Below are 26,183 nucleotides of genomic sequence, written 5' to 3'. Positions count from 1 at the left end.
GTAGCACTATTGAAGGAGTCTACGTGACAGGGACCCAAGTCCATCTGTACCATCAAATTGCTACTAACAGTCGGCAATATCTCTAGAAATGGGGTTTGCCATAGGATATATCCTAAATTCATAATGTAGTTGAAGTTGAAGTTGAAGTTGTGGCTGTGGCTGTGGCTGTATACGGACGATGTTCACGTGACCCGTGGTAAACAAGGGCGGCGGTGGCCACGGCGGATCGGATCGTACATAACTTTGCAACAACGTGGAGTGCATGACTAAATTCATCGGAATTTGATTTTCCATCTTTTCTTTCCTTTCAAATGGCAAGAGGAACCCACTCTACTCTGGTCGAAGCTGCCATTTAACACCGAAGTGACGCGTATCTCGCACTTGGTCATTCCCATTTGCAACTCTGGGAACAACATCCCGTCATCTACCCGCACTATCAACTTCACCACATCACCGCACTTTCTTTTGATCAAACTTCCCGACCATCAAAATGGCCTCGGAAAACTCAGAGGACGCCATGATGGCAGCAGCCATCAAAGCTTCTCTCAAAGAGGCGAAGAAGCAATCATCCCAAGATCGCGTCGTGGACTTGACAAAAGAGTCGGATGATGAGTCCGATGTGCAGGTGGTCTTTCCAAAATCAAACTCGGTCGTCGGCTCAGATACTGACAATGAATCCGATGCTGCGGAGGATGACTACGATCTCAAACATGCCATCGCACTGTCACTGGCCAACACATCGCCTCAGGTCAAAAAATCTCCCAAAAAGTCGCCTCAACGTCAGGACACAGATGCTCAAAGTTCTTCCAGCAATCAACCAACGACCCAGGGAATATTTGGGCTCGACCGCAAGCAAATGGAACAAGAACGTCTCATGCGCCTGAGCAAACGCAAGGCCTCGGAAGTCGAGGCCTCACCTGAGCGTCTGCCAAAGGCTGCTAGGATTTCCCCTTCACCTGGATTTGAAGTTCTAGGTTCCCATCAGACATCTACGGCTATATCATCTCAGACCGCCTTTGATAGAAAGGGCAAGCGCCCGGTGAACCGCAATCCGAGGTTGGGTTCGCCAGGCTATGAAGTCGTCAATGTCAAATACTTCTCTCCAACACCCGAGACTCAACCCGCTCCGACTCAACCTACTCCGACTCAGTCTGCTCCGACTCAACCCGCCCCGACTGCCAACGTTCAGCGCAACCCGCCCTCAATGGTCAACTTTCGGCCCCCCTCCGGAGCAGGAATTCAATGGCCATCTGGGATAGTGAAAAAGACGCGCCTATCTAACTCCCCTCGCAAGCACGACGATATCTCGATTGAAGAAGTGCTCCAAAAAGATGACTTGGAACTTGCCGTTCTCAGTTCATTCCTATGGGATATGGAATGGATTTTGGGCAAACTGAACACAAATCAAACAAGGATTTTGCTTGTGGTTCACGCCGCAAATGAAGAGGTAACCAAGCCTAACCAGCCCCCCTTTTCCAGCGAAACGACGGTGAATTATTGACTTTGCAAATAGCGCCCTGCTTATGAGGCAGATGCTGCAACTATTCCCAATCTCCGATTTTGTTTCCCTTCCCTCGATGGCCAGATAAATATCATGCATTCCAAATTGATGCTACTTTTCCACTCGGAGTATCTTCGAATCGTTGTTCCCACTGCCAATCTCATTCAAGTTGACTGGGGTGCGCAGAATGTGATGGAAAATGTCAGTTCCTACCCACAGAAAAATGAGCTTCCTGAGATACTAACAAAATAGACTGTTTTCATCATCGATCTACCTCTGAAGACAAAGACAACTGGTGCGAAGAGCTCATCCGGTAACACCAACGACGAAACCTACACACAATTCTACAACGATCTCGTCATTTTCCTCAAAGCCAGCTCATATCCACAGGGTGTTATTGAAAAAGTGGCCAAGTTTGACTTTACCAAAACTGCCCGATACGCTTTTGTACATTCAATGTGAGTTACACGCCTATGTCATCTGTTATCGGAGGTTCGCCTTTCTAATTTGAATTTCTCGTAGCGGCGGATCCCACACTGCTGAAACTTGGAGATGGACTGGGTACACGGGGCTAGGCCGCGCTGTGTCGAATTTAGGCCTACGAACCCAGTCGCCCGTCAACATTGATTTCATAGTAAGTCACAATATATGTCGGGGCACATGCTTGAAAAGCGATCTTTCTGACTATGATCGATAGACTTCTTCCCTCGGTGCGCTTAACGAAGATCTTCTTCGCGGAATTTATCTCGCTTGCAAGGGTAAAAACATCCCCCTCTCCATTTTCTATGATTTTACTCGATACTAAACCCTCTCAGGTGATGATGGAAGCACAGACTATCAGTTCCGCAACACCAAGCCAGCGGCCAAAGCGACGAGTCCCTTACGAGGGTCATGCGAGGAATGGAAAGACCGGTTCCGAGTCTACTTTCCCTCTCAGAAAACCGTGGAGGCTGTAGCCCGGGCTGCAGGCCGTCGACCACAGGATATTGGGGGAACGGTCTGCTTTGGTTCGAAGTACTGGAATAATCCGAAATTGCCAAGGCGTGTCTTGAGGGATTGTCAGAGCCAGCGTGACGTTCTCATGCATAACAAGGTTTGTTGGCCCCCAGTTCTGGCTTGAGTCTGATTTATATATCCTCGGGAATGGGACTTCGGGCTCTGTTATTGACACACTGCTAATCTTATTTATCTTAGATTGCTTTTGTCAGACCCTCGGAATCGATTCCACTCCCAGATGGCTCCGAGTGCAAAGGATGGGCTTATGTCGGAAGTGCCAATCTCTCGGAATCTGCCTGGTAAGTTGGAAGAAGCGTGGCTGGAATACCATGGAATATCTTTGATCTTATTGGGCTCTCCAATCTCACTGACATATTTTTTCTAGGGGTCGTCTTGTTAAGGATCGCGCTACCGGCGAACCAAAAATAAATTGTCGGAACTGGGAATGTGGCGTTCTGGTTCCGGTTACTAGCGAGACATCCACCGCCGCCAAAGCAACGACTGCTTCAAACAGTTTGGAGTCTGACTCGGAATGTCGCGAGCTCAGTCTTTTCAATGGTACAATCCCTGTCCCGATGAAACTTCCCGCCGAGAGCCTGCGGGCTGAGCGGGAGCCGTGGTTCTTCATGGGTTGAGCTGGACTAAGAGCATTTTGTGAAACTTTGTAAGACGAGACAGTATTGAGATGGAATTTGAATGGAACGTTTGTCTTGTCTCTTTGAGTGTGTTAAGCCCAATTTTGAAGCTTTTAGAAAGCAATTTGATTATGACCAATCATTCAGCCCCCGGCACATCATCCCCAGGACCCAATGGAGGCCGACTAGCCGCCATATTACACTGTCTAAAAAGACGGACTTCATCCTCCTTGAACGAACCAACAATAGAATGCATCACGCCATGATTATTAAAAAGTACCAAATCCCCCTCTTTCCAATCATGCGCATAAACAAACTGCGGCTCAATCGCCCTTCTCTGCAATCTGTACAGCTTCTCTCTCACCTCATCAAGATCGTCAAGAACATCTCCATTCTCGAGATGAATTTTGCGCACGCAGGTTGGATAGACCATCATTGCTAGCTGGTTTGTGATGGGACTCTTCCACGCCATAGGGTATGTTTTTATCTTCGACTCTTCGAATGGGGGTAAGTCGTTCTCGGAGAGTTCGAGTCCTTCGGATATTATGCCTAGACCATTGGAGCGGGATTTCGCCTTGCTCATCCAGATATATGGGTGTGGTGCGTACTCGACTTTACTAGTGCGGACGAAGTGTTTTTCATCATCTGTGAGCATTTCGTAGAGCCGATAACCGCTGAAGAATGCCGTTGTTCCGAGCGGGACGTCGATGGTTGTATCTGTTTCATCGTCGTAGCGAAGCGTTTGACGGCGATCACTGGGTACTTGCACCGCTAGCAGAGAAGTAACTAGTGGCGGGTCGAGATTATACATGGCCGAATCGATATGCCAGCGATAGAAATGCGTGAAATTGGCATCTTGGTCGGACGGGATGGGATTCTTGTGGAAAGATTTGTGGTGAGGATGTTTCAATTGAAGGTTGAATAGGCCTTCGTATTCGGGGACGGTGCCACTTCCAATGACCTGCACTTGAGGCTGGTGAGGGATTGTGGTCAAATCTGCGTGCAGGACACTGCGCTTGTCGATTGTTTTTCCGTGGCTGTAGAGACCGGCTGATGGGTCGAAACGTCGGGTGAGTTCGTATTGGGCGCGTGGTGAGAGATTCTTTTGGTTCTTTATCACTACTACTTGGTTTTCGTAGAGGGCTTTGCGGAGGATGGTGAAGTCATTATCTTTATAGATTTGGAGTTAGTATGTGTATCGCTGTATGTGATGATTTATTAGATATCAACTTACCACTGAGATTCTCGAGATTCAATCCGCTCAGCTCAGTGCCAAAGTCCACTTGAGACTCGTTGGTCTTAGGGAGAGGACGGAAATCCACGGCCATGATATCTGTTTTTAGAGGTGTTTTCCCTGGGGTGTGCAAACAATTGATTGTTGTTATTGAGGTTCCAGAGATCTGTCGTCTTTATACAAGGCCAACCTCCGCGGATTTGTATAAATTAGATCCATACAAGCGGGTGACTTGTGGAAACCCATCCCAGCTAGACTATTTACTCTCGGTTATGTCTAAGTAGATTTAACCTGAACTGTTTACCCCAGATAAGATATCTACACAATCTAATCGCGATGATGCGGTCGAGATCTCGCCCAAAGAGGAGGTGGGTGAATTTCCGAACCCACCCGCTCCGCCTCCATTGCATCGATCTATAAGAATGCAATAACAACAACACAGAATAAAAGAAGTAATTTCAACAGAACAATTTTCAGAGTATCTCCATTCTGTCTTTTTTTCCCCCTCATATCCCACTATCCAAGATGTCGGAACCCACAGGACTAAAATTCAAAATCCTTCCAGATGAAATCAGACAAAGCTCAGCAATCGGCGCCGAAATCCAACTCCCCCCAAGAATGACCATTCTGGAGCTAGAAAACTTGACAGAAACAGACAAAAAGACTCTCCAAAAAGCCCTTTTTTGAAAACCAAGTAATCGTCATCCGGAAACAAAAAGGCATCGACGCCACCATCCTTCCAAAGCTTGCAAAGATCTTCGACAAAAGTGCATCCGACATCCATTCCGCTGGCGAAAAAGCCGTCAGTGATCCGAAAAATATACTCTCCGCGTATAAAGCCGGGAGACATCCTAAAGCTCCGCAAGTTGGAATTATTGGCTCTGGAAAGTTTTACGATTATGAAGGGTTGAAGGAGATTGAGGTTGTTCACTTGGTTAGTATTCCAAAGACTATGTTTTCAGTGGCAACATTGAAATTGAATGTCATGTAAAGTGCGATTCTAACCAAACTCTTTTTTTTATCAGGACCATACCCTATTCCATGAATCCCCTCTCACTGAAGAAGAGCTCGACAATGGATACACCCGCCCATACAGATGGCACATGGACACTCCATTCTACGAGCGACTGCCTGGCGAAGTGACGATCTTGCACTCAATCCGCAGTCCGAATCTGCCCGACCAAAAAGTTAAGTTCCCAGATGGACAGGAGAAGCAGATTGGAGCTGGGGCTACAGCCTGTGAGTAGAACGCCTATCCTATTCAAATTGTTTCATATCTCCCAACACGGGGCTGACAGACTGGAAAACAAATTAGTTTTCTCAGGCGCTCGGGCTTTCGCTCTTTTGAGCCCCGATGAGCAGGAATTTGCTCTGAATACCACTGTCACATATGCGCCTCAGGCCTACGAATATATCAGGCAGTGCAAGGCCTCTGAGGATGGCCTTACTATTCCCACTATGGGACGTGAAGTGGCCGTTGAGAAATTGTCGGATTGGAGCTGGAATAAAGTGGCTGAACACCCCGTAAGTGCTCACCTCTTGGAAATTAAATGTCATCAAATTCAAATCCACAGTCTCACTAACCATTCCTATTTCCGTCCTCTGTAGATGGTCTGGAGAAATCCGCTAAACCCAGAAAGACCCTTCCTCCAAGTCCACGGCTGCTGCGTCTACAAACTCAGCACCCGAAACCCAACAACAGGAGAAATCACGATCATGGACGACGTGAGACAAGTTCGAAACAAGATCTACAGCATGCAGCGCAAGATCTATGCAGCGGAGAATATCTACGCGCATCGCTGGGAAGAGGGTGATTTGGTCATATTCCATAATCGTGGTGTTATGCATAGTATTACTGGACAGTTAGCTAAATACAAGGAGGAAGAGGACAAGAGGAGAATGCTTTGGCAGTGCACTATGACGAGTACGAGTGCGCCGAAGCCATTTCGGGAGTATGAGGGAGTAAATGATACGGGGTATGTGAAGGTCTGAAATTGAGTATCTACACAACAAATTTCTTTCTTGGTGTATTTTGATTTTCCTTTCTGATTTCGGACTCAATATCTTCCAAGAAGCTTTTGCTAAATAAGTAGATCTCAGAATGGCCTCCAGCTTAGTGATCAGATTACTAGTAGTGGACCCGCACTTGAGTACTCTTTTGTGGATGACACCCTAGGATTGGCTGAACAAATGGATATGCAAACATTAATTCCGCCTTTGGCTAGAATAGCGATTCAAACTCCAGACAATGTTCCAGGTTTCCTGTTAGTTATTAAGCAGGGACATCCATTGACGTGTCAATCCAATTGTATCCATTTTTCTGAAAATACGCATGTCCTGCGCCCCAATCACAAGGTCCCATTTGCATCTTCGGAATCGGAAGTCAGATTTAGAAACAACTGAACCCCTCCTTTTCACCCGACAAAACAAATTCCATTTCAATTCAGTTACGAAATGGCCAGTCAAACCCCGGACTTTTTCTTCGCTCCCACATGGGACTACCCACCGCCGCCAACCGGGCCCATTAAACTAGGCAATCTGATTACCTCGCTGCAGAAACCCGAGCAGCCCCTCTTTACTGCAGCATTGCCGACCGAGTCTGGGATATTCTCATCTGATAAGAAGAATGTCACCTTCTCCAGCGAGCGCATGCGGGCGGGGAAATTCGGAATCCTCACCCAGTTTCTCTCGGTCCTTGGGTTTGGAATTGATCTCGAGGGAGGATTAGAAAAAAGGTTCGTATTTTATTATTTATCAACTCCGTGAAATCCACAATTATTTTTGATGCGCACCCGCACCCCGCACTGGCATCCCATATAAATTCATGGCGGAAGAGAGAAAGTCCTGATTTTATACAGTGACGAGGAGAGCTTCCGCTTCGAGAGCCTCACCACCACGCAATTTGTGCCTCGGCCCGCTTATATCCAGGAGGAATGCATCGATGCATCACCTGCGGTGCAGAGGTGGTTGGAGCGATCTCGCTACAGGAAGCCGTTGTACCTCATCGTTGGGTTGAAGGTTGTCCACGGGGCAAAGACGGGTCATTCGCAGACAGGGCGGGGGATCAGTGGTGATATCGGTGCCACAGTGGATGGAACGGTGTGGAGCGGTGGTGTAGTTCCTGTATCTGGGGGACCGAAGGTTGGGCTCACCCACTCGAGGAAGAATGGTGTCCACTGGGAAGACGGTGGGGATTTTGTCCTGGCGTTCCGCGTGAGGAAGATAAAGGTGGCGAGGAAGACGAATGAAGTGCGCGAGGCGGTGGATTATAAGCAGGGCGCTATGCTGGGCAATGAGCCTGAGGTAGTGGAAGGACCTAAGCCAATTCTCATTCTTGAGGAGGAAGAGTTGGTTGTTCACGATGGCGATGGAGATTGGACAAGAATGCAACTGGCAGAAGGGGACGAGCTGGTAACGGTCGGCGTGCCACAATCAAGCGGTGCAGAAAATCTTTAATGGCTAGTTACTGTCGAAGTATATCCCGCAATGTGTAGTTAATAAAGTCCTGATCCTTGCCAAAAAGATTATCTGAATAGAGACTCAAGGCAATGAAATGGTAATCATCGCGGGCTCGAGACTCCAGGCTTTTCTCGGCGATCTTCCGAAGGACAGCTTTCATTTTTGACTGCCGTTGCAACAGGTGTGCATTATCGAGAATATACAAACGGGCATATTGCAGTAGGAAACCCGCAATACTGACCGCGATGGGGGTGGCATACGATGTCCCCGATTTATGTTTGAGCCCGGATGGGGGATCGCAGTACCGCATTGGCCAAGCGGATTCCACGGCCTCGCCGACTGTGGCCAGGTTCAGTACATCCGCAAGGGCTGTAGGACTGAAAGGCGATCGATTCCCGTTCGCATCGGTTGAATTAATACAGATCACATTCTCATCGCGTGCCGGATAGGCCCTGTCCAGGTTGGCCCCGCTGTTCGAAGCAGCAGCAAAGAGAAGGACATGGGCGGAGTATGCGTTGTGAATGGCACGTTCCAACTCTTCGTAGCCTTCAACATCCCGGGATCGAAACCCAAATGACATAGAAACGATGTCAACCTTCCATTCATTAACCGCATAGTCGAGGGCCTGTGCGAGGTTAGTGAATTTCGATGAAGAGAACTAACTGACCAGTATTACCTTGGCAATGATACCAGGGCCAACCGGCTTCCCGTCGGATATCTTTGCAATATAGATTTCTGCATCAGGGCAATATTCCAGCAGCAAGCTCGTGGTAAAAGTTCCATGTCCATTGTAATCGTCGACCAAGTCAGGAAATTTCTCGTTGGTCCAATTGAATCGACCCTTGATTTGCTCAATGCATGCATCCACATCTGGGTGTGTCTGATCCACCCCAGTATCAAAAATAGCAATTTTAACTGGTGTTTTGGGTGGTTGTGTGATGTACTTCTCATAGACATCCTTGAACCTTCGGCGCCAATTCCGGTAATTGATACACCTGTTTTATGTATCCTGACTTTTAGCTAGGTCTTCAGCTGGGGAGGTCAATGAGATGCACTTACGCTTCCACTGAGTGCTCTTCGGAGGTTGTTTCATCGTCAAAAAAATCCATGCTTGCATAGTAAACCGGAACCGAATTCTCTGGTTGGGGTACAGTCATCATAGAAGAAATAGGGTGAAAATTCGGCATCGCCGGCAATGCGACAAAACCTTGAAGAAATGGCGAAGAACTCCGCTGTTGCTGATATTGATCCTTAAAATCGTGGGCTGATAGAAGCCCATGTGATTGCCTAAATGGCATTTGGATGGGTGTTTCGGAAGAATGAGCAGGGGCGTGGTGATTTTGAATGGCCTGGCCCCAACTGGCAAGATCTAAACCCTGCGCAACAACATCCAATTGGTCAAGAGGAATGTAACTAAATGCCTGGCTTAACTCATCTTCCAAGGGGCCAACAATCTCATGGTAAATTGTTGATTTCAATGTGTTACCACTCAATCGGGCGCCATTCTTATCCTCCCACACTTTAGGGTCCAGACATTTTTTCACGGCGTAGTGAAATTGGGAATTCTCCGGGATTTCTTTTTTGCATTGTTCAAAAACCAACTCCGCATCGATAGATCTCGTCCGATCATTCAATAGAACCCCGTATTTCTCGGCTAACTCTTCAAACGGAGTTGCGAGATACAATTCCATTAAGACAATCCCCAGTGTCACCAGATGTGGGCACTGGTGGACCATAATATCATCGGGGTCTAGATCGTTGGGATCAAAATCATCTGGGTCGAAATCATCTGGATCAAAATTATCTCGATCCATGGCAGGATTGCTTTGAGAAGGGACCGTGTCATTCATTGCTAGCTCGGTTTGGAGAAAGGGCTTGAGAGGAATCGCTGACGAGGTCGTATGGAAGAACAAAATGTTCGAAGGACCCCATGATGGCGTGAGCCAGGGAGTCTCGTGAAGATAAAGAACAGCATACCCGAGCATCACCGCCAGGATACGTTTTGTCTTGTCGGTAAGAGACCTATACTGACCTTGGATGAAATGCTGCAATGATACCGGTTCCTTAGTTTCATCCACTGCGAAGGAACATTTTTCGGATCGCAGCTTCCACAGCCGTCCATCTTCCCCGACTCTCAATTTAAGGCGATCAAAAGGCTGCCTCTTTCTAATGGGCTCGCATAGATTCTTGATCTTCATGGCGGGAATCCTCGGGCTTTGTGCGGCTTTGTCGGCTTGCCCAAAGTTGATTCCAGCACTCTTGGCGAAACACACATCTGCCTCATGCCATTGCTCTTGCATATTTGATAAAAATATGTCGAATCCGCAGTCGTGATCTCGCTCTTTCTCGGCTTTTTGGGAGTTTCGAAAGGTGCCCAGACAAAGTCGAACATTAAAGTCATGCGTAGGCTGGCATGTACAGTCCTTCGACTCCACCAAGGCTCGAAAAAGTGACTGGGAAGCATTCAAAACCACGTATGAAGGATCTCCTCTGACTTTTGCTCTGCTGGGCATATCGTCTTGGGCCCACAGACTAGGGTCGTCGGGGTATTGGCTCTTAATGTCATCTTCCCAGTTTTCGAAGAATTCAATCATCTCCTCCTGCTTCCCAGGATCCCCTGCAAGCTCAACCAATCGTGTTATGCGCTGCAAGTCAATCAAACCGCTCTCGCGTTGTGTCTGGCTCCAGATGTCGCTTAGAGCCGCAAGTCGAGGGTAAGCAGTGGTCGGGAGCACCAGTCGCGTTTCCAAAATATTCACAGTGACAGTCGCCTCGAGTCGAAGCAGGATGCTCGTGATCAGGCTGTTATCATCTGCGACGAACGATTTGATGCGGCTGATGTGATCGTGGATCATTAGGCAATGAGCCATTACGCTGCTGTAGAAGTGCTTGGACTCTCGGGTGGCGCCATGTTTGCGGAGATATTTGGCAATCTCACGAAACATCTCCGACGCCTGCAGCAACAATCCCACATTTTGACTGACGGTCATGATCCCTCCGATTTCCCAGGCTCACTGGGAGAAGTGGGGGGAGGTTGGAGAGGGAGTGATTCGCCATGCTGGTCTATGCCCTATGAAGACCCCCCGCTTACGTGGGTCGGGCCGGCGTTGCCCCTCTCGTTCCAGTCTTGCATCGTTCCCTTCTCAATAATTTGATCATTTGGGCCTCGGTCAATCGAATGCATAATTTTGTTTTCTTCGGAAGGCCACAGTCATCAGCATGACACTAAAGCCTGACCATGTCCCATCGATTGCAGATGCGGCGGGCCAGTGCCTCACTCGTTTCCAGAAATGCTTGCAGCAGTCGGCATTAATCTCATCCCAGGAAACGGCACTAGTGGAAGACCAGCTTGCAAGATTTTCTCTCTGGACTGCCAGTATTGGCGTTTTTGTTGGAGGGCGCGCTTCGCTGGATCACCGTCTTAGGGAAGCACAGGAGGTGCATGATGTGATTACCGGGCTTCTGGAAACACTGGAGGATCAAGTCGAAGCCTGTCAGTTAAACGAATATCGCCCTGAGATGACGAATGAAACATACTGAGTTATATGGTAGGGTCTGACGCTTTGGAGTCAATCAACAGACCTCCAACATCGGAACTGGAGACTGTTCCCGAACCCGAAAGAAAGGCGATACCCCGGCTGACGCGCGGCGTTGCTGATCAAATAGCGCTCCTTCATAGACTTTCAAACACGATTCGAAGAGCAAGCAGCGATACGCAGAATGCCAAAGTGTCCATGGCATCTACAATTCGGGATGAGGAGGGCAACGATGTGGAATCGTGCCTGGAGGTCGTGTTCGCAAATTATATTCGCGATAAATTCCGCAATATGGATGCGAAAATCCTGGGTCGGATGGTCTCCACGATGATACTTCGCCGAAAAAGAATTTTATATAAGAGATCTCGTTTCAGCCATGGTGCGTTGAAAGTCCCATCAGCAACCCCTCTACCGAAAGCAACACCACCGCCGATGACTGCAGCTCAACAGACGGCTGTCTCCAACCCAGAGATCCCGTCAGAATTGCCTTCAGCTCCCGCTGAGCTCATAGAAAAATCACAGACGGGATTTAGCGCAACCACGCTAGCGGTCGAAAAGTTTAGAAAGGCATCTGCTCCTTCCACAGTTTCCGTTGTGAAGACAATAGCACTCAGCAGCCACGAAGCGCTGCCATTCCCGGTGGCACCTCTTGGGCGAGTGAGACAGAGATACAAAAAAATGCGAAAAACACGAGAGGAAGAGCACAGACTATACCTCCAGTATTTGTCTGACGAATTGGCATTCCAACAATCACCGTCCAGCATTGATGGCTTGAAGAGGAAGGCAGAAGCGAATTTGAAACAAGATTTGCGTACGTACTGGGATTTTTGCGTCGACGCAATCGGAGAAATAACATGCCCGTTCTGCTTTTATGCTATTCCAGCACGAGAGATGCAGAATGATGCCAAGTGGAAGTAAGTCCCGCCAGCCATGTCATGTCCAATGGCATCCTTTCTTTCTCATCTACTCTGGGGAAATTCTGACTAGAAAACCTAGAGCTCATGTCAAGAATGATTTGGACGCATATGTTTGCCTCTTTGACGAATGTGACACGCCAAATCAGCTATACAGCCACAATGAACAATGGCTGAAGCATATGGAAGACCATGCATTGCGTTGGCGCTGCAACTCAAAATCTCACGGACTGTTGATTTTCGATACGCGAGATGGCTACATAGAGCATATGCGACAGGCTCATCAGGGGGCTTTCAGTGAAGTCCAGCTACGTGTGCTGGCTGGCAGGAATGCACGAGCTGTTGACCCACTTTTCGAGTCATGTCCATTCTGTGGCTGTACCGACACTCCGCAAGGGGGCACGATCATGGAACATATTGTTGGCCATTTGAGATTTCTTGCTTTAAAGTCACTACCACCCTATCAGGATGAAGGGTCGGAAGCGTCGGATGGTGATAGCGCTACCACACAAGCATCAAAACCCCGCAACAGGAGCACCATAGACAACGATCCGGATAGATTTACACTCTTGACCTTTCGGGATAATGACAGCGATACTGTCAATGAGGCTCCCAGCATTGAAGAAAACAACCCGAGTGGTGAATTGAGCAGTCCTGATTCGGAGCATCTGAGCGGCCTTGCCAACACATATACTACGGCGGCGTTACCCGACCTCTCGAGCTCGGGTCCAATAGAGGAATGGGGCAACTTCGTTCATGGTCCTCCAACTGGAATAAATAACCCACAAGAAAGTGAGAGGCAATTCGAATGGGGGTTCGCAACGATTGGGCCGGAACTAGATACGGATTTCGATGACCCAGTGCTTCGAAATTTGTCGAACAGACGAATTCATCCGTCACCGGCCATGGATCGATCTCAACAAGAAGTCAAAATAGATGATACTGTCGACGGTCATATGCATATTATGCACGACATCCCAGACGAAAAAGCAGTGGTTCCAATCAATGAGACACTCCAAGAGATCTCGGCAAAATCTGACACCGATCGACCGTCGGACGCCAATTCTGCATTAATACCCCATCAAGAGGGCGGTGAAAATCTCAGCCATATCGGGTCAAGTAGTGAGAAGCCCTTGGAATCTATACGATCAGAATCTGTACAAGCGGAAGGCCGGTCACCAAGTTCACTCCTGCCCGTGGCAGATGCGCCAGAAAGTGACAGCACAAGTCCGCCACCATCGCCATTACATGGTGATCCTTCTACAGTGGGCCATAAGGATATTACTTCTATGCAGCTTTCAGGGGAGATTAGTGGAGTCTCTGATGCTCCCGCTACCCACCTGCCCGAAGCTATCCCTGGTCCAGCGCAGAACCTCGAGTCTATTCTGGTCGACAGCACACCGGTAGAACCAGTTCACAGACCACCCTTGGACGCCCCGAAATCGAAAGGGGAGATGATCGATAACACTATTCTGGATGACATGATCTCACGACTCCTTGGTCTTGTCGACACTTCGACCAAGAAGGGCCGTAAACGTCAGTTTGCCCTCGCCAGTAACTCGACAAAGAAGAACCCCCCCTTGCATTAAAGACGGCGAAATCGAATTGATATGCAACGCCTCTCGGGAATTATTTCTCTCGCAGCCCGTGCTCTTAGATCTCAATGCACCTGTCAAGGTGGTCGGTGATATCCACGGCCAGTTCTTTGACCTAATCCGCCTATTCCAGCTCTGTGGCTTCCCACCCGCGACTAACTACCTTTTCCTGGGCGACTACGTGGACCGCGGTAAAAACGGACTTGAAACCATTCTCCTTTTACTTTGTTATAAGCTGAGATATCCCGATAATTTTTTCCTTCTGCGCGGCAATCACGAATGCGCCAGCATCACCCGAATCTACGGGTTCTACGATGAGTGCAAGCGCAGAACAACCATCAAGACTTGGAAGAAATTCGTCAATGTATTCAATTGCATGCCCATCGCTGCCCTTATCGCCAGTAAGATTTTCTGCGTGCATGGGGGTCTATCACCTTCTTTGACCGATTTGGAGGAAATTCGCCAGATCGCCCGTCCCACCGATGTGTCAGATTCTGGTCTACTGGCCGACCTCCTTTGGAGCGATCCAGCGGATACGGAAGAGGACTGGGAACCTAATGATCGAGGCGTGAGCTACCTTTTTGGCAAGAAAGTTATTATGAATTTTTTGCAGCGCCATGATATTGATCTGATTTGCCGGGCTCATATGGTGGTTGAAGATGGGTATGAGTTTTGGCACGATCGTGTTTTAGTGACGATTTTCTCGGCCCCAAATGTAAGCTCTACCCCCCTTGCTCTAAGAGTCTTGTGACATTCCTATGTGACTAGGACAACTTTACCTGTGGCATCTATGGCTAACTATTTGCAGTATTGTGGGGAGTTTGACAACTGGGGTGGGGTTATGTGCGTATCAGATGAATTGCTTTGCAGTTTCGAGTTATTGAAGCCGTTGAACTTGGGCAAAACTCCTCCTCCTCCTCCTCCTCCTCCTCCTCCTCCACTCACAACCGCCGTGGAGGAGGACTGCGGAACAGGTAAATTATTCCAGGGTAACGGTTAAGGGTTGACATACAACACTTAGTACATTTGAAGGGACATGATCGACCCTAGAATTTAGGATTGGAAGTTAGAATCAGAATTCGATATGAACAATTCAATTTCTATCTCATTGGATCTAGATAGATTATATACTAGTACTTTTAGGCGCTCCTTTCAATAAATCTGAGCAACCAAATCGCTTCAATCGAGCCATAATGCAAAACGCAGGATAATAACCCTGCACACCATGCATGGCACACACACGCTCCATGTAAATGCACATTAGGTAGGGCATAGATGACAGAGAAAAATAAAAGAGAGGATATAAGAATGAAAAAGAGACAAAAAGGAAAAAAAAAAAAGAAAGTAAGAACAAAGTTCGGATCAGGGTTAAGGATATTACTTCGAATCATCCTTCTTCCCCTTGAAAAGACCCTTCACGGATTCAATAGCCAATCCAAATCCACCAAACAGATATCCAAGTCCGAAACTCCATCCCCTAACACGAACAGTGTAGATGAAGAAGTAAACAAGCGCCCAGTTAATAATGACAAAGGCTAAGAAAATGCCGAAGCAGCGCCACTTGTCATCTTCGTGGACGTTCAGATTGGCCATGTACTCCGCACCCGTCTTGTAGGGACAGTACTGGCAGTTCTCTGTAGCGGACCCGTTGACCAGGTATCCGACTTGCGCAAGGTTATCGACAAAGTTGCCCGCGTATTCCTGGCAGGTTGAGCCGGGTGGTGGGTTGAAGTGGGTGGCTTCGAGATCAGCGCAGTCGATTTGGACGGCGGGAGAATTGCGGAGAGAACACCGCGGAGCCACCAGGTGACTGGGTTGACGTAGTACATCCAGTATTTCCAGAAGACGGGGTAATCGGCGTAAGGGCGGACGATACCGTTGAACAAGTTGACCATGACGAAGAAGAATGGGAGGACGTTGGAGATGACGGTGAAGGAGGGTGCGAAGGCACAAATCCATTGGCCCCATGAGGCTTGGAAGAGGAAGAATAGCATTGACATGAGGAAGACGTAGCCTGCGGTTGAAGAGTCGGTAGGTAGACCGACAGGGTAGTACCACAGTAGCCAGTAAACGAGGCCGGTCACGATGGCGGCGGGGATTTCGCAGACGACGTTGGCTGTGCAGAAGGCTACCCAGCCGTAGATGCGGGATGGGTATTCACGAGCTTCCCAGAGGGCGCGGTTGATGTAGAATTTGGGGACGACGGAATTCATGACGATGGGTGGGATGAGGATGATGACGAAGGTTGAGAACATGCGGTCTTGCATGCTGGCAACGGTGGTTGGGAGCATGTAGAAGGTGAAACCGTTGAAGATACCGATGATGACGCTGACGAAGAGCTTTCCGTAGTAGTATGATGGATCGCGCCAGTACTGGATGAACATGCGCTTGGTGAGAAGCTCGATTTGGACCGGGGTTGGTGCTGCGAATTCGTGCTGCGAGCCACCGCTCTCTTCGACGGGGAGTTTGCTGCGTTCTGTCTTGATGCGTTCGATCTCTGCGAGCATTTCGCGGTTTTCGTTGGAGGTGCGCCATTCTTCGTTCCAGTCGACTTGTTTGCCGTCGCGTTGGGTTGCCTTTGCGGCTGTTTCCAAGACGAATTCAGCCACGTTCTTTGACGGTGGGCACTTGAACCCGCGATCAGCGAAGTACTTGATCACTGCTGAGCCATCTTTGCCGACGGGGCCGAAGTAGAATGTGTTGCCACCGGGGTTGAGGGCAAGAATCATGTCGAATTGCTGGATAAGCATAGAAGAGGGCTGGTGAATAGTGCAGACAATAGCCTGGCCTGCCTGAGACAACTTCTTGAGGAAGCGAACGATCGAATAGGCGGCTTGGCTGTCGAGACCACTGGTGGGCTCATCGAGGAACAGAAGAAGACTGGGTTTGGCGGCCAGCTCGACACCAATGGTGACTCGCTTCTTCTGCTCGACATTCAAAGATCCGATGATGGCGTCCTGAATGTCGTTGAGCTCCAAAAGGTCAATAATCCGGTTGACGTAGTCGATCTTCTCCTGTCGTGGAGTCTCACGGTCCTGTCGGAGGATGGCAGAAAACTCAAAGGCTTCACGAATGGTCGAGGTGTTGTCGTGTAAATCCATTTGCTCACAGAAACCGGTTCCACGCTGGAAATCGGTTCCCAGGGGGTGTCCATCAACAAGCATATCGCCCTTGACAATGCCCATCTTTTGTCGTTGAGCAAGAGTGTTGAGCAGAGTAGTCTTACCAGCACCAGAGGCACCCATCAGAGCAATCATAACACCAGGCTTGGCATATCCGTTAACGTTATTGAGAAGCTTCCGAGTTCCATTGCCGTAGGGCACCGTATACTCGACATCAGACCAAGTGAAGCATCGCTCGCTCGAAGACAATCGGTTAAAGGCAGCATTGTCGGAGGAGGAAGTCGCCTCGCCGCGGGCAATGGCAGCATTATCGTTTGTGTTGGCAACCTTTTCCTCGTCATTAGATTCTCCAGCTTGAGCAGTGGCCTGCTTAGCACGCTTGGACTTCTTGAAAACGAGGGCACCCCCGCCTCCGCCAACGAAGGAGAGGAACTCAGCAGCCCAGATAGTGACCAGGAGATAGAGGACAGTGAAAGCAATGACAACACCGAAGTTGCGCCAGAGGTGGCTGCGAGTAAACTGGAAGTTTGCCGCCAGATATTCTTGTCCTGTCACAACAGTGCTGCCTGCCGAAGAACCAGTCAAAGCACAGCCTTGGTATCTGGGATCGACACCGGGGCCCTGGGGAACCAGTTGTTCAGGAGCACATTGCATGACACGATCAGAGAACTCATTAGTCAAGACTGCCTCGTAAGCGTACGAGATCAGGGTTGACATAGAAGAGCCATCCGAACCAAATCGAATCCGAGATCAGAGTTTGCTTAGGAATGACATAACCAACGAAGAGAATCAAAAGGTTAAGTGCAATACCAGCAAAGCGAACGGCGTCATCGATAGTGGGCGAGAGCGCGGCAAACATCCGATAGAGCGAGGTGATGCAGAAGGTAGTGGTGTAGACGAAGAGGAAGTAGATGAAGAACTTGGACGCGGTAACATCCAAGCCAGCCATGAAGTAAACGATGATAGTGAACGGAACGACCATGCAGAAGATAGCCGGGAAATCCACCACCACTCGAGCGATCGAGACGGCAGAGGGACGGTAGAAAGCGTAGTCTTTGTGCCGGGCGACGATACCTCTGCCCGAGACAGCGGGCATCAGTTCAGTCAATTGCAGCCAGCCGAGGAAAAGGATCGAAAAGAAGGCAGCGCCTCCTCGTGAGAAAGCACCACTGGTATCCATGGATTCTCCGTAGAACAGAGACGAGACAATAAGCCCGTTGGAGATGATAATGAAGTACTTGGTGTAGAGCGACGTCTTGTCGCCCCAAAGCAGCCAGAACTCACGCTTCACACAAGCCGAGACCTGGCGTGCCAGAGAGACGGTGTAGGGTGATTTTTTGGACACGGTCTTACTCTTTGACTGAGCAACAGTTGTCTGGAAGCGGCGGGTATCTTCCTGTTCCGTCTCCTCGAGGCGCTTCTCATAGCTGGAAACATCGTCCGAGATGTACTTGAATGAGCTACTATTCCTGAACACCTGCTCAAGCTCTTCGGCTGTCTTCGGGGTGGAGGCTTCGCAGCCAGGCTGGAATTGACGAGCATTCGGGTCGCACAAGGAAGTCAGGAAGTCGGCAGTAGTTGACTGCTCGGGCAGTAGAATCCAAGGTCGATGAAGTATTGTCGTGCTTGGTTCGCAGGACCCTGGTAAAGCATGCGTCCCGCATCGATGACCATTACCTTGTCCATGAGTTCATAGATACTCTCACCGGCCTGGTAGAGGGTGACAAAGGTGGTGCGCTTGCTGACGTCGGTCATAATACGCAGCGATTTGGCGTAGTCGAGGGCAGTGCTGGCATCCAGACCACGGGTCGAGTTATCCCAACAGACGACTGAGGACTTGGTGGCCAGAGTCTCGGCAATACTGACACGCTTTCGCTCACCACCAGACACACCACGAACATACTCGTTACCAACTTGAGTGTTCTTGGTGTGGCTGATACCGAACATCTTCAGCAAGGCATCAATGATAACGGGAATGCTTTCGCGATCATGCTTGCGAGTCTTGTTGATGAGCGAGAACTTCAGGGTCTGCCAGACCGTAAGCGTAGGGAAATGCTGATCATCTTCCGGGTTATAGTTGACTTCGCCACGGAAATAACGGTTCTGGTCCTCCGCCGACATACCACCATAACTGACCTCACCATCCACACCAGCAAAGGCACCGCGATCGTTCGCAATCGCCTTGAGGAAGGTGGTACATCCAGCACCAGGGCGACCAAGAACAAGCATCATCTCACCCTCACGAACAGCGCCGTTAAAATCATGAATCAGGTCGCGAATGGGGGGTTTCTTGCCAACACGCAACACTGGCGCGAAGCGGCAGATAACGTTATATAGATCAGGTCCGAAAGTGCCAACCACCGCATGTGGGAGGGTACGCACAAACGAAGCGCCAGTCTCAACACCCTTGACAGTCAAGTTCTTGAAAACAATGCCAATCTGCTTCGCCGGTTCTCCAGCAGTGGTACGGCGTTCCAAATGACCACCCACCAAGAAACTGCTAAGATCGAAGTCGGCATCGACCTCGGTATCAGACGAGGCCCCATCCAGAGCCTTCTCCTCATCTTTGCGACTGGCACGAGACTTGCGACGGCTCATGCTTTTGGCGGTAGTCGAACGGGTACGGTGCAGGCTGAGACGGGTCAATTCCCGGCGCATTTCCTCCAGGTCTTCCAGGGCACCACGGCGGGAGACCGGGTCTCCGCCCTCCTGTTCTCCCCATCGGCCTTCGACACTAGTATGGGAAGAGATGGTTGAACTCGCGGTCGAAGTAGGATCAATGGGGGCTTCGGTGGCGTGCTTAACATCGTCGGCGGCGGTAGATTCGTAGTGATTTGACGACTCGTTGACAGTGGACGATTGGGTATAAGATTGCTGAGACTCCTGAGCGGAGCTCTGATGCGACTCCACGGCGCGATGGTCTTCCATCTTGCCGGTGAGAGAGAAACTACTCGCCAGCCTCGATTGAGTAGAGGAAGATATTAGGAGTGTATTGGGGATGGGTCTGTGAGTATATGTACAGAGTTGGTAGGGAAATTGTTGCCCAAAAAGAAAAAGGAAAAAGAAAAGAGAGTGAGAAAGGTTAGAGCAACGATCAGAAAGAGTGGAGAGAAGGGGGAGAGAGCCGTTTAAGCATGAGCATGGGCGTGTTGGGAGTTTTTAACACAACGGCCTCTTATTTTCCCATTGCAAACGCAAACGCCATTAAATCCGGACCCAAGAAGAGATCGGATTTGTAAGAAAAGATAGCCCCAATGATCGGTAATGCAACGACTCATAACGACTCATAATTCGACAGGAAAAAAAAAGGGAGTCCACCACCAAATCCGAAGAGAAGCTATAGTGGGGGGGATATCCACCATGAGTCAAGGTGAGTCGCTGAGAACGTCTGGATTTGTCGGTGGCGGGTCTAAGCGCAATCTGCAAAATTTTTCGGCCGGAGATACCACCATCATCCACGAATTTAATCCCGGCATGGAGCCGATTGCTGGTCAGCATTGAAACCAATCGATAGATTTTATTGGTTCTTCAAAGTTTCCACCACCCCGTGGCAGCTTCTGCGGAATCTTGAATTCCTCGTCGGGCACCAGATTGGTCAAGGGTGCTCCACTCTAGGGCCCTTTCATACGGGAAAACCCCCCTTGGAATATATATTCCGGTGGAAGAAAGAACTCTGAGAGTAATGTACCCCACTGGTCCGCGGGGCCCGAGGAGAGTTCATGAATCAGCCCTGATCCTCGGCGACTTTAGGTCAAGGTTCTGCATGAGATCTCTCCGATTTCATCCCACACCGCTTAGAAATTCTGCAAACAGGTTGATCGACATTTCTAATCAACAGAAAGAGTACGCTTGGCTTAGCTCCACAGGTTACTAATCCTGTAAACCAGGCATTGCATAACATTATAGAGTATGGAGTACCTTGGTGTTCACTTTATCTGGATCCATAGCTTATAAATATATATCAAGGTACCACTGGTATACTAGTGCATCTACCAAGTACGGGGCAAGCGTACTTATACACCTGCCACTAGCAGATAAGCCAATCACTGTCAAATCACACCGTTAGGCCAAGCACATGCTTGACGCACGTTCAACACTCGAGCCCCGTCAGCCCGACCGGATAAATATGCAGCTCCAGGGCTTGCAGCCTGCAGCGGGGAGCATTACCAAACTGGAAAATGGAAGATTAAATGCTTCAAGTTTGTAAAGGTAAATGAATTCTAGAATTTTTCAGATAGATGCGAAGTTAAAATACAAAATGCTAGATGGAAAGGGAACGGGAGCATTGGCTCCAATGCAAGAAGTCTACTATACAGAGAGCATGCCGGTCAACTCAATTAAGGATGCAAGTCCATTCAAGGCTTGCGTTTGGTGCCCGCCTGGGCAATTCTTTTTTGAATCTCTTCCTTGGTGAGGATTTTCACTGCGTTGTTGGAGAAGACGTAGCTCAGACCGGACCAGAGGGTGGTGCCGGCGACCAGATATCTAGAAAATTAGCACAGCACGGATGAGGATAAAAAAAAGGAAAGGATAAGAATGCGAAAACAAAGCGAAAACAAAAACAAAAACCGAAAAAAAAACATACAACAGCAGGGATTCGCATGTGGTCACCCACCATACTACTAACCTGCCGGCGTGTGGCTTAAGTACGGCTGAGCGGACGGGAAGCCCTGTTCTCCACACCCTATGGTCGTATGTGCTAGGTTGACCACCAGAACAGACTAAACCCGCCACTGCAGCCGAACATCCACGGCAAAATGGAAACGAATAAATGGGAGGGAAATAAAGAGGCAAGGGGGCCGGGGAGGGAAATAATACTCACTGGAATCCAGTCATAGCCTCGCTCAAGTGCCAGGCCGTAATGATTGTCTCCGGAACCACAGGCAGGGCAATCGCACTACCCACCAACACCAGTTGCAACGCCGTGTTAATCTTGGAGATCTCTGTAGGCTTGACCTCCGCCGATGGCAGGGAGAAATCCCAGTATCGGGCCATGGTCTTGGGCTCCGGAAGAGAGATCCATCGGTAATAGATTGCCGAGATGGCGAGGCCAACATCACGGCCAAGAATAATCACAGCCAGCCATACTGTATAATATCAGCTTCCGTCCCATCATATCATCTCAGAATCCCATCACCAGCTCAATTTTCAGTAGACTCAAGCCTGGATGCAACCCTAATCATCGAACAACCAACACAACACTTCACTTACCAGGAAGTGACCCGTTCACCGCCAAACAGGCCACGCCAATCGTCATCAGCAGCTTATCGGCCATCGGGTCAATAATCGTCCCCACTACCGTCTGCAGCTGCCACTTCCGCGCAATCCAACCATCGACGAGGTCCGTGATACCTGCATATGCAAATAGTGACAACGCAGCTGCATGGTAGTCGTGGACGAGCAGATACCCCACCACGGGCGCGGCAACTAATCGCGAGAAGGTGAGAATGTTGGGAATGGTGTAGATATTTTCATGCGATTTAGTGGCCAGTGGGATCTTGGATAAGATGCGTTTGGTGGTAGAAAGAGGCCTGTTTCTCTAGTGTTAGCTGGAGTGGTTCCCCTTTCGCAAATTCTTTTTTTTTTGGGAAATGACCGACTTTTCCGAGTCTGATTCTTTTTCATCTTTAGGTGATTGCGATGCAGTCCATCTTTTATTAGACGCGCAAATGGTCGTCTTCGCTGAGACGAGACTTTGGTGTCGCAAGTTCCTGGAAGCGCAACGTTAGGATGGGAAAATACTCCAATCCATAGGGACATGACTTACCTGGTTTGAAACAGGGCCAGTCCCGGGGATCGATTCAACGTGGAAATGCATTTAGAATGCAGTGTACCCATGCGCAGAGACACTTGCCCTTGGGGTTGGATTGGTAGCCGGTTGCCAATGCAGAATACCCGAGACCCCTGGCACGCTCGGACGGGCAGCATACGGGCAGCACCTGCAGACAACATGGTGGTACAAGACAAAAGAAATAAACAAATATGACGGTCAGCTGAGTAAACTCAATATGATAATACGAAAACAGAAAAGCAGTTGGCTGAATTTCGGGGTACGATTCAACGCATGCCCTGGTGGTGGTGGGTTGAAGATGCAGCAAGCAGCAGTGCCAACCAGTTGTTTCCGGGTATGCACGAGACCTATCTCAGGCAGAAAAGACAATCGAATGAGTCAAGTTGGTCCCCACAGATGTAAACATCGGCTGTCATATAGTACAGCTGTAGTGCTATGATGAGTGTCAGTGGGATTGCAAGACATTTGGTGGGAGCGGAAGGCCTGGGAAGAATAAAAGCTTACGGCCCAGCAGACGACACCTAGACGAGTCCTCGACTGTCTTCTGAGAGAATGCAATACACTCGAACACTTGGAAGATCTGATGGATCTCGTGACGAGTTGCTGGAGTTGATGTCGAAATCGGCGCGGATAATTGTTAACCCGTTCCGCTAGTCCTGGGGATGATGCGGGGGCGGTGAGTGACCCCAAGGTGTGCTTGGCAGAATAAGCACCGCGGTCCGTTGTATACGTCTACTTCACCAACTCTACTCTTTCCATCTGCTACCCTGATTCACCTGTACTGATCATTCTCTAGCCATGGTTCTTGGCTTCGATCCACGGATTATATCCGATCCCACCCGTGCAGAGCAGGCAGACATAGCTATGAGTCACCCAGGCTGTTCATGTTCATGTTCATGTTCACTGTCTAACTCATCTGACTGCTCTGTAACACATGACAACCCGCCTGATAGCTAACATCATCCCGATGATGCGGCAAAATTTTGATAGCATATTTATGAAATGCCGACATCTCTGACTCTTTAACTCTGACTAACTTAAGCACTTACTCTTTTGGAAATGCAGCTGTGAATGGCAAGCTGCATTCATTCTTCAAAAACCAGATGGAGAACAAACAAACCTGTGGACGAGGGGACAGCGACCGTGGCCACTGGAAAACTGCCCAATATGGACGGATCAGTACCTATCAACAGAGGGAGGGGTACGAATCTCACTTCGTCACCTCCCAAACAGCCACCGCAGCCCCAACCGCCACCAACCATCCCCGACAAGGAAAAGGAGGAGGAGAAGGAGAAGGAAAAGGAAGAAGACAAACCACCCGACATGAACAAATCCAACCCCCGTTTGCTAGTCAACCGAGAGAGTATCTACGAACGGCAGCTTCCAGGTGATGCATACATCACAGTGTATGTCCAGCGACTACAACATGGCTATTATTCTAGCTCAGCAGTTTCCGACCCCGAGGCCGAACATGTCGATTTCTTAGCTCTTAGTTTTGTATTTCATTCACCTCACACTCTGTCCCACCGATTCAAATCCGCCACAATTCGTGCCTCCATCCAAGGACCAGATCAACTAGCGACAGATGGTACTTCAAGTCCCAAACGCCGCCCTAAAAACCCACGGATCTTGATGCATGCACCTCACTTGATCTACGGCACCGTTTCACCCGAGACGATGGAGTGGACTTTCAGTCTCGCCGGCTCCATCGGTATCTCCGAGGCTCCACTAAGCGCTAACCTGATCCCTTCCGGTAGTGTGAATAGTCGCTACCGTCGCTACGAAATGATGCGTATTCAAGGCTCAGCGCGCACTCTGAAAAGCCCCCGAGGTCCTCAGTTCGATATCGAAGCCGGCGAAGTCGTTTGGTCTCTTGAAGAGAATAATCTTCAGCGATCTGGTCTGCCGCGCGAGTTTACTTTCGTCATGTTGATTCAGAAGCCGTCTTTCAAGTCTCGCGTCAAGCTGTCTCTCGATATTGACCCCGTCATACAATCCTGGTGGGGTAACTATCCCAACTGGTCGCTGAGCTTGCCTTCCTACCGGCCAGCGAAACGTCGCGATGTTGATTTCGACAAGGAGGTTGGACAGCGGTTTGAGCCGCTGGATACGGAGCGTGGTTTCAATTTTGCTGCTCTTGTAAGCAGTTTTGACGATTACATTGCTTTGCCAGGAAGGAAATACAGTCGGAAGGTATGTGGCCCATCCCCAACGTGTGCTTTGCACCAGATTGGAAAGAAAATATAAGCGAATAAGCGAAGAAGAAAGACCTTAACAAGCTAACCAACTCGCACCATAGATGGAAATACCGAAAGAAACCGACCTCCCCGAACGTCAAGGATATCCACAACCTTATCCCGGCCAGTATGGCTCGCTCAACCCGATGCAGGGAATGCAGGGAACCCAAAACCAAAACCAAACAATGCAAGGCATGCAGGGTATCTTGAACGTGCAACAAAAATACCAATTACAAAGCAACCCGACACAGCAACCACCCTTCGCACCTTTCTCAGCCGCACCCCCATCCCTAACAACGACAAACATGGCCAATATTACCGGCGTCGAAGCACAATCCAACAATCTCAACGTATCCCTAGGCCCAAGTCACGGCGTAGCAATCATGAATCTATCCGCACTGCGCTCGGCAATGGTCTCGCCGCGTGCGCGTCAGGTCGGGAATAATGAGATGAGTAGTAGTACCTGTACTGGTACTAGTACTACTGCTACGACCGCTACTGCTACGACTGCCGCCACTAGTACTACGCTTACAAAACGAACTTTGGAGGACAATGACAATGACGACGACGATGACGACAATGCAAACAAAAACGAGAATGAAAGTAAAATTACTGGCCCCGGTGAGTGGTGGCCCTATCCATTCGAAACTGGCCCAGGAGTTGAAATTGAGACCATTCGCTCCAGAATGCTCCGAACAGTTCACTGGTCCGGGTCCTCCCCTTCCGGAGAACGGGCGTTCCTCGAACGACGACTCGGACTCGAACTCGCGCGAGACGTCCCGCGTCATGAATATGGTTAATCGACCGCTTACGCCGTCGTTGCTGTTGCTTTGGGAAGAGAGGTTGAAGGAGAGTGGGTGATTGGAGGGTGATTGGAGGGTGATTGGAGGGTGATTGGAGGGTGATTGGAGGGTGATTGGAGGGTGATTGGAGGGTGATTGGAGGGTGATTGGAGTGTTGCTTGGGGTTAGCATTGGTTGTTTTTTTTTTTCTTGTTTTTTTTTTCTTCTTTTTCTTTTCTTTTATTTTCAAGTTTGTGCATAGCGTAGCGAGGTCGCTAAGATATCCTTTGGATTTTTCCCCCGGTTTCTTTTTCTTTCTTTTTTATATATAGTCAATTCAAAAGACTTGCTGAATGAATCATATTCAGAAACTCAAACATA

General features: G+C 49.2%; 8 protein-coding genes across 8 annotated transcripts; 4 read left to right on the top strand and 4 right to left on the bottom strand.

Annotated features, from left to right (window-relative positions):
• Positions 1–490: 490 nt before the first annotated feature.
• On the top strand, positions 491–3,132 carry N7509_013292 (uncharacterized protein; the record flags this gene model as incomplete). Its single annotated transcript, XM_056637929.1, has 8 exons — positions 491–1,447; positions 1,514–1,702; positions 1,754–1,959; positions 2,024–2,135; positions 2,199–2,259; positions 2,317–2,594; positions 2,696–2,796; positions 2,883–3,132. 8 exons carry the CDS (start codon positions 491–493, stop codon positions 3,130–3,132), a joined length of 2,154 nt encoding a protein of 717 aa, XP_056481436.1.
• A 139-nt stretch (positions 3,133–3,271) lies between these two features.
• On the bottom strand, positions 3,272–4,463 carry N7509_013291 (TauD/TfdA dioxygenase family protein; the record flags this gene model as incomplete). Its single annotated transcript, XM_056637928.1, has 2 exons — positions 3,272–4,302; positions 4,367–4,463. Coding segments are annotated over 2 exons (1,128 nt in total), but the record flags the coding sequence as incomplete, so codon positions are not given.
• A 1,006-nt stretch (positions 4,464–5,469) lies between these two features.
• Positions 5,470–7,822, top strand: N7509_013290 (uncharacterized protein; the record flags this gene model as incomplete). Its single annotated transcript, XM_056637927.1, has 5 exons — positions 5,470–5,605; positions 5,682–5,890; positions 5,975–6,342; positions 6,814–7,101; positions 7,225–7,822. The coding sequence occupies 5 exons, from the start codon at positions 5,470–5,472 to the stop codon at positions 7,820–7,822; spliced, it is 1,599 nt and encodes a 532-aa protein (XP_056481434.1).
• Positions 7,823–7,829: 7 nt separating this feature from the next.
• Positions 7,830–10,815, bottom strand: N7509_013289 (S8/S53 family peptidase; the record flags this gene model as incomplete). The annotated part of the gene is made up of 3 exons (XM_056637926.1): positions 7,830–8,450; positions 8,502–8,820; positions 8,885–10,815. 3 exons carry the CDS (start codon positions 10,813–10,815, stop codon positions 7,830–7,832), a joined length of 2,871 nt encoding a protein of 956 aa, XP_056481433.1.
• A 229-nt stretch (positions 10,816–11,044) lies between these two features.
• N7509_013288 (uncharacterized protein) lies at positions 11,045–14,870 on the top strand (the record flags this gene model as incomplete). Its single annotated transcript, XM_056637925.1, is given in 5 exon segments — positions 11,045–11,318; positions 11,378–12,275; positions 12,358–13,811; positions 13,831–14,585; positions 14,679–14,870. The coding sequence occupies 5 exon segments, from the start codon at positions 11,045–11,047 to the stop codon at positions 14,868–14,870; spliced, it is 3,573 nt and encodes a 1,190-aa protein (XP_056481432.1).
• A 377-nt stretch (positions 14,871–15,247) lies between these two features.
• Positions 15,248–19,920, bottom strand: atrF (ABC drug exporter AtrF; the record flags this gene model as incomplete). The annotated part of the gene is given in 4 exon segments (XM_056637924.1): positions 15,248–15,680; positions 15,698–17,679; positions 17,693–18,633; positions 18,699–19,920. 4 exon segments carry the CDS (start codon positions 19,918–19,920, stop codon positions 15,248–15,250), a joined length of 4,578 nt encoding a protein of 1,525 aa, XP_056481431.1.
• Positions 19,921–21,810: 1,890 nt separating this feature from the next.
• Positions 21,811–22,522, bottom strand: N7509_013286 (cardiolipin synthase; the record flags this gene model as incomplete). The annotated part of the gene is made up of 2 exons (XM_056637923.1): positions 21,811–22,079; positions 22,204–22,522. Coding segments are annotated over 2 exons (588 nt in total), but the record flags the coding sequence as incomplete, so codon positions are not given.
• A 1,428-nt stretch (positions 22,523–23,950) lies between these two features.
• On the top strand, positions 23,951–25,881 carry N7509_013285 (uncharacterized protein; the record flags this gene model as incomplete). Its single annotated transcript, XM_056637922.1, has 3 exons — positions 23,951–24,976; positions 25,083–25,443; positions 25,706–25,881. 3 exons carry the CDS (start codon positions 23,951–23,953, stop codon positions 25,879–25,881), a joined length of 1,563 nt encoding a protein of 520 aa, XP_056481429.1.
• Between the last annotated feature and the right edge of the window lie 302 nt (positions 25,882–26,183).

Source organism: Penicillium cosmopolitanum (assembly GCF_028827165.1).
Source record: "Penicillium cosmopolitanum strain IBT 29677 chromosome Unknown utg000012l:1.0-3308103.0:1.0-3310761.0, whole genome shotgun sequence".
Classification (NCBI taxonomy): domain Eukaryota; kingdom Fungi; phylum Ascomycota; class Eurotiomycetes; order Eurotiales; family Aspergillaceae; genus Penicillium; species Penicillium cosmopolitanum.
Note: the sequence above shows the minus strand (reverse complement) of the source record. Positions and strands in the feature narration are given on the sequence as shown.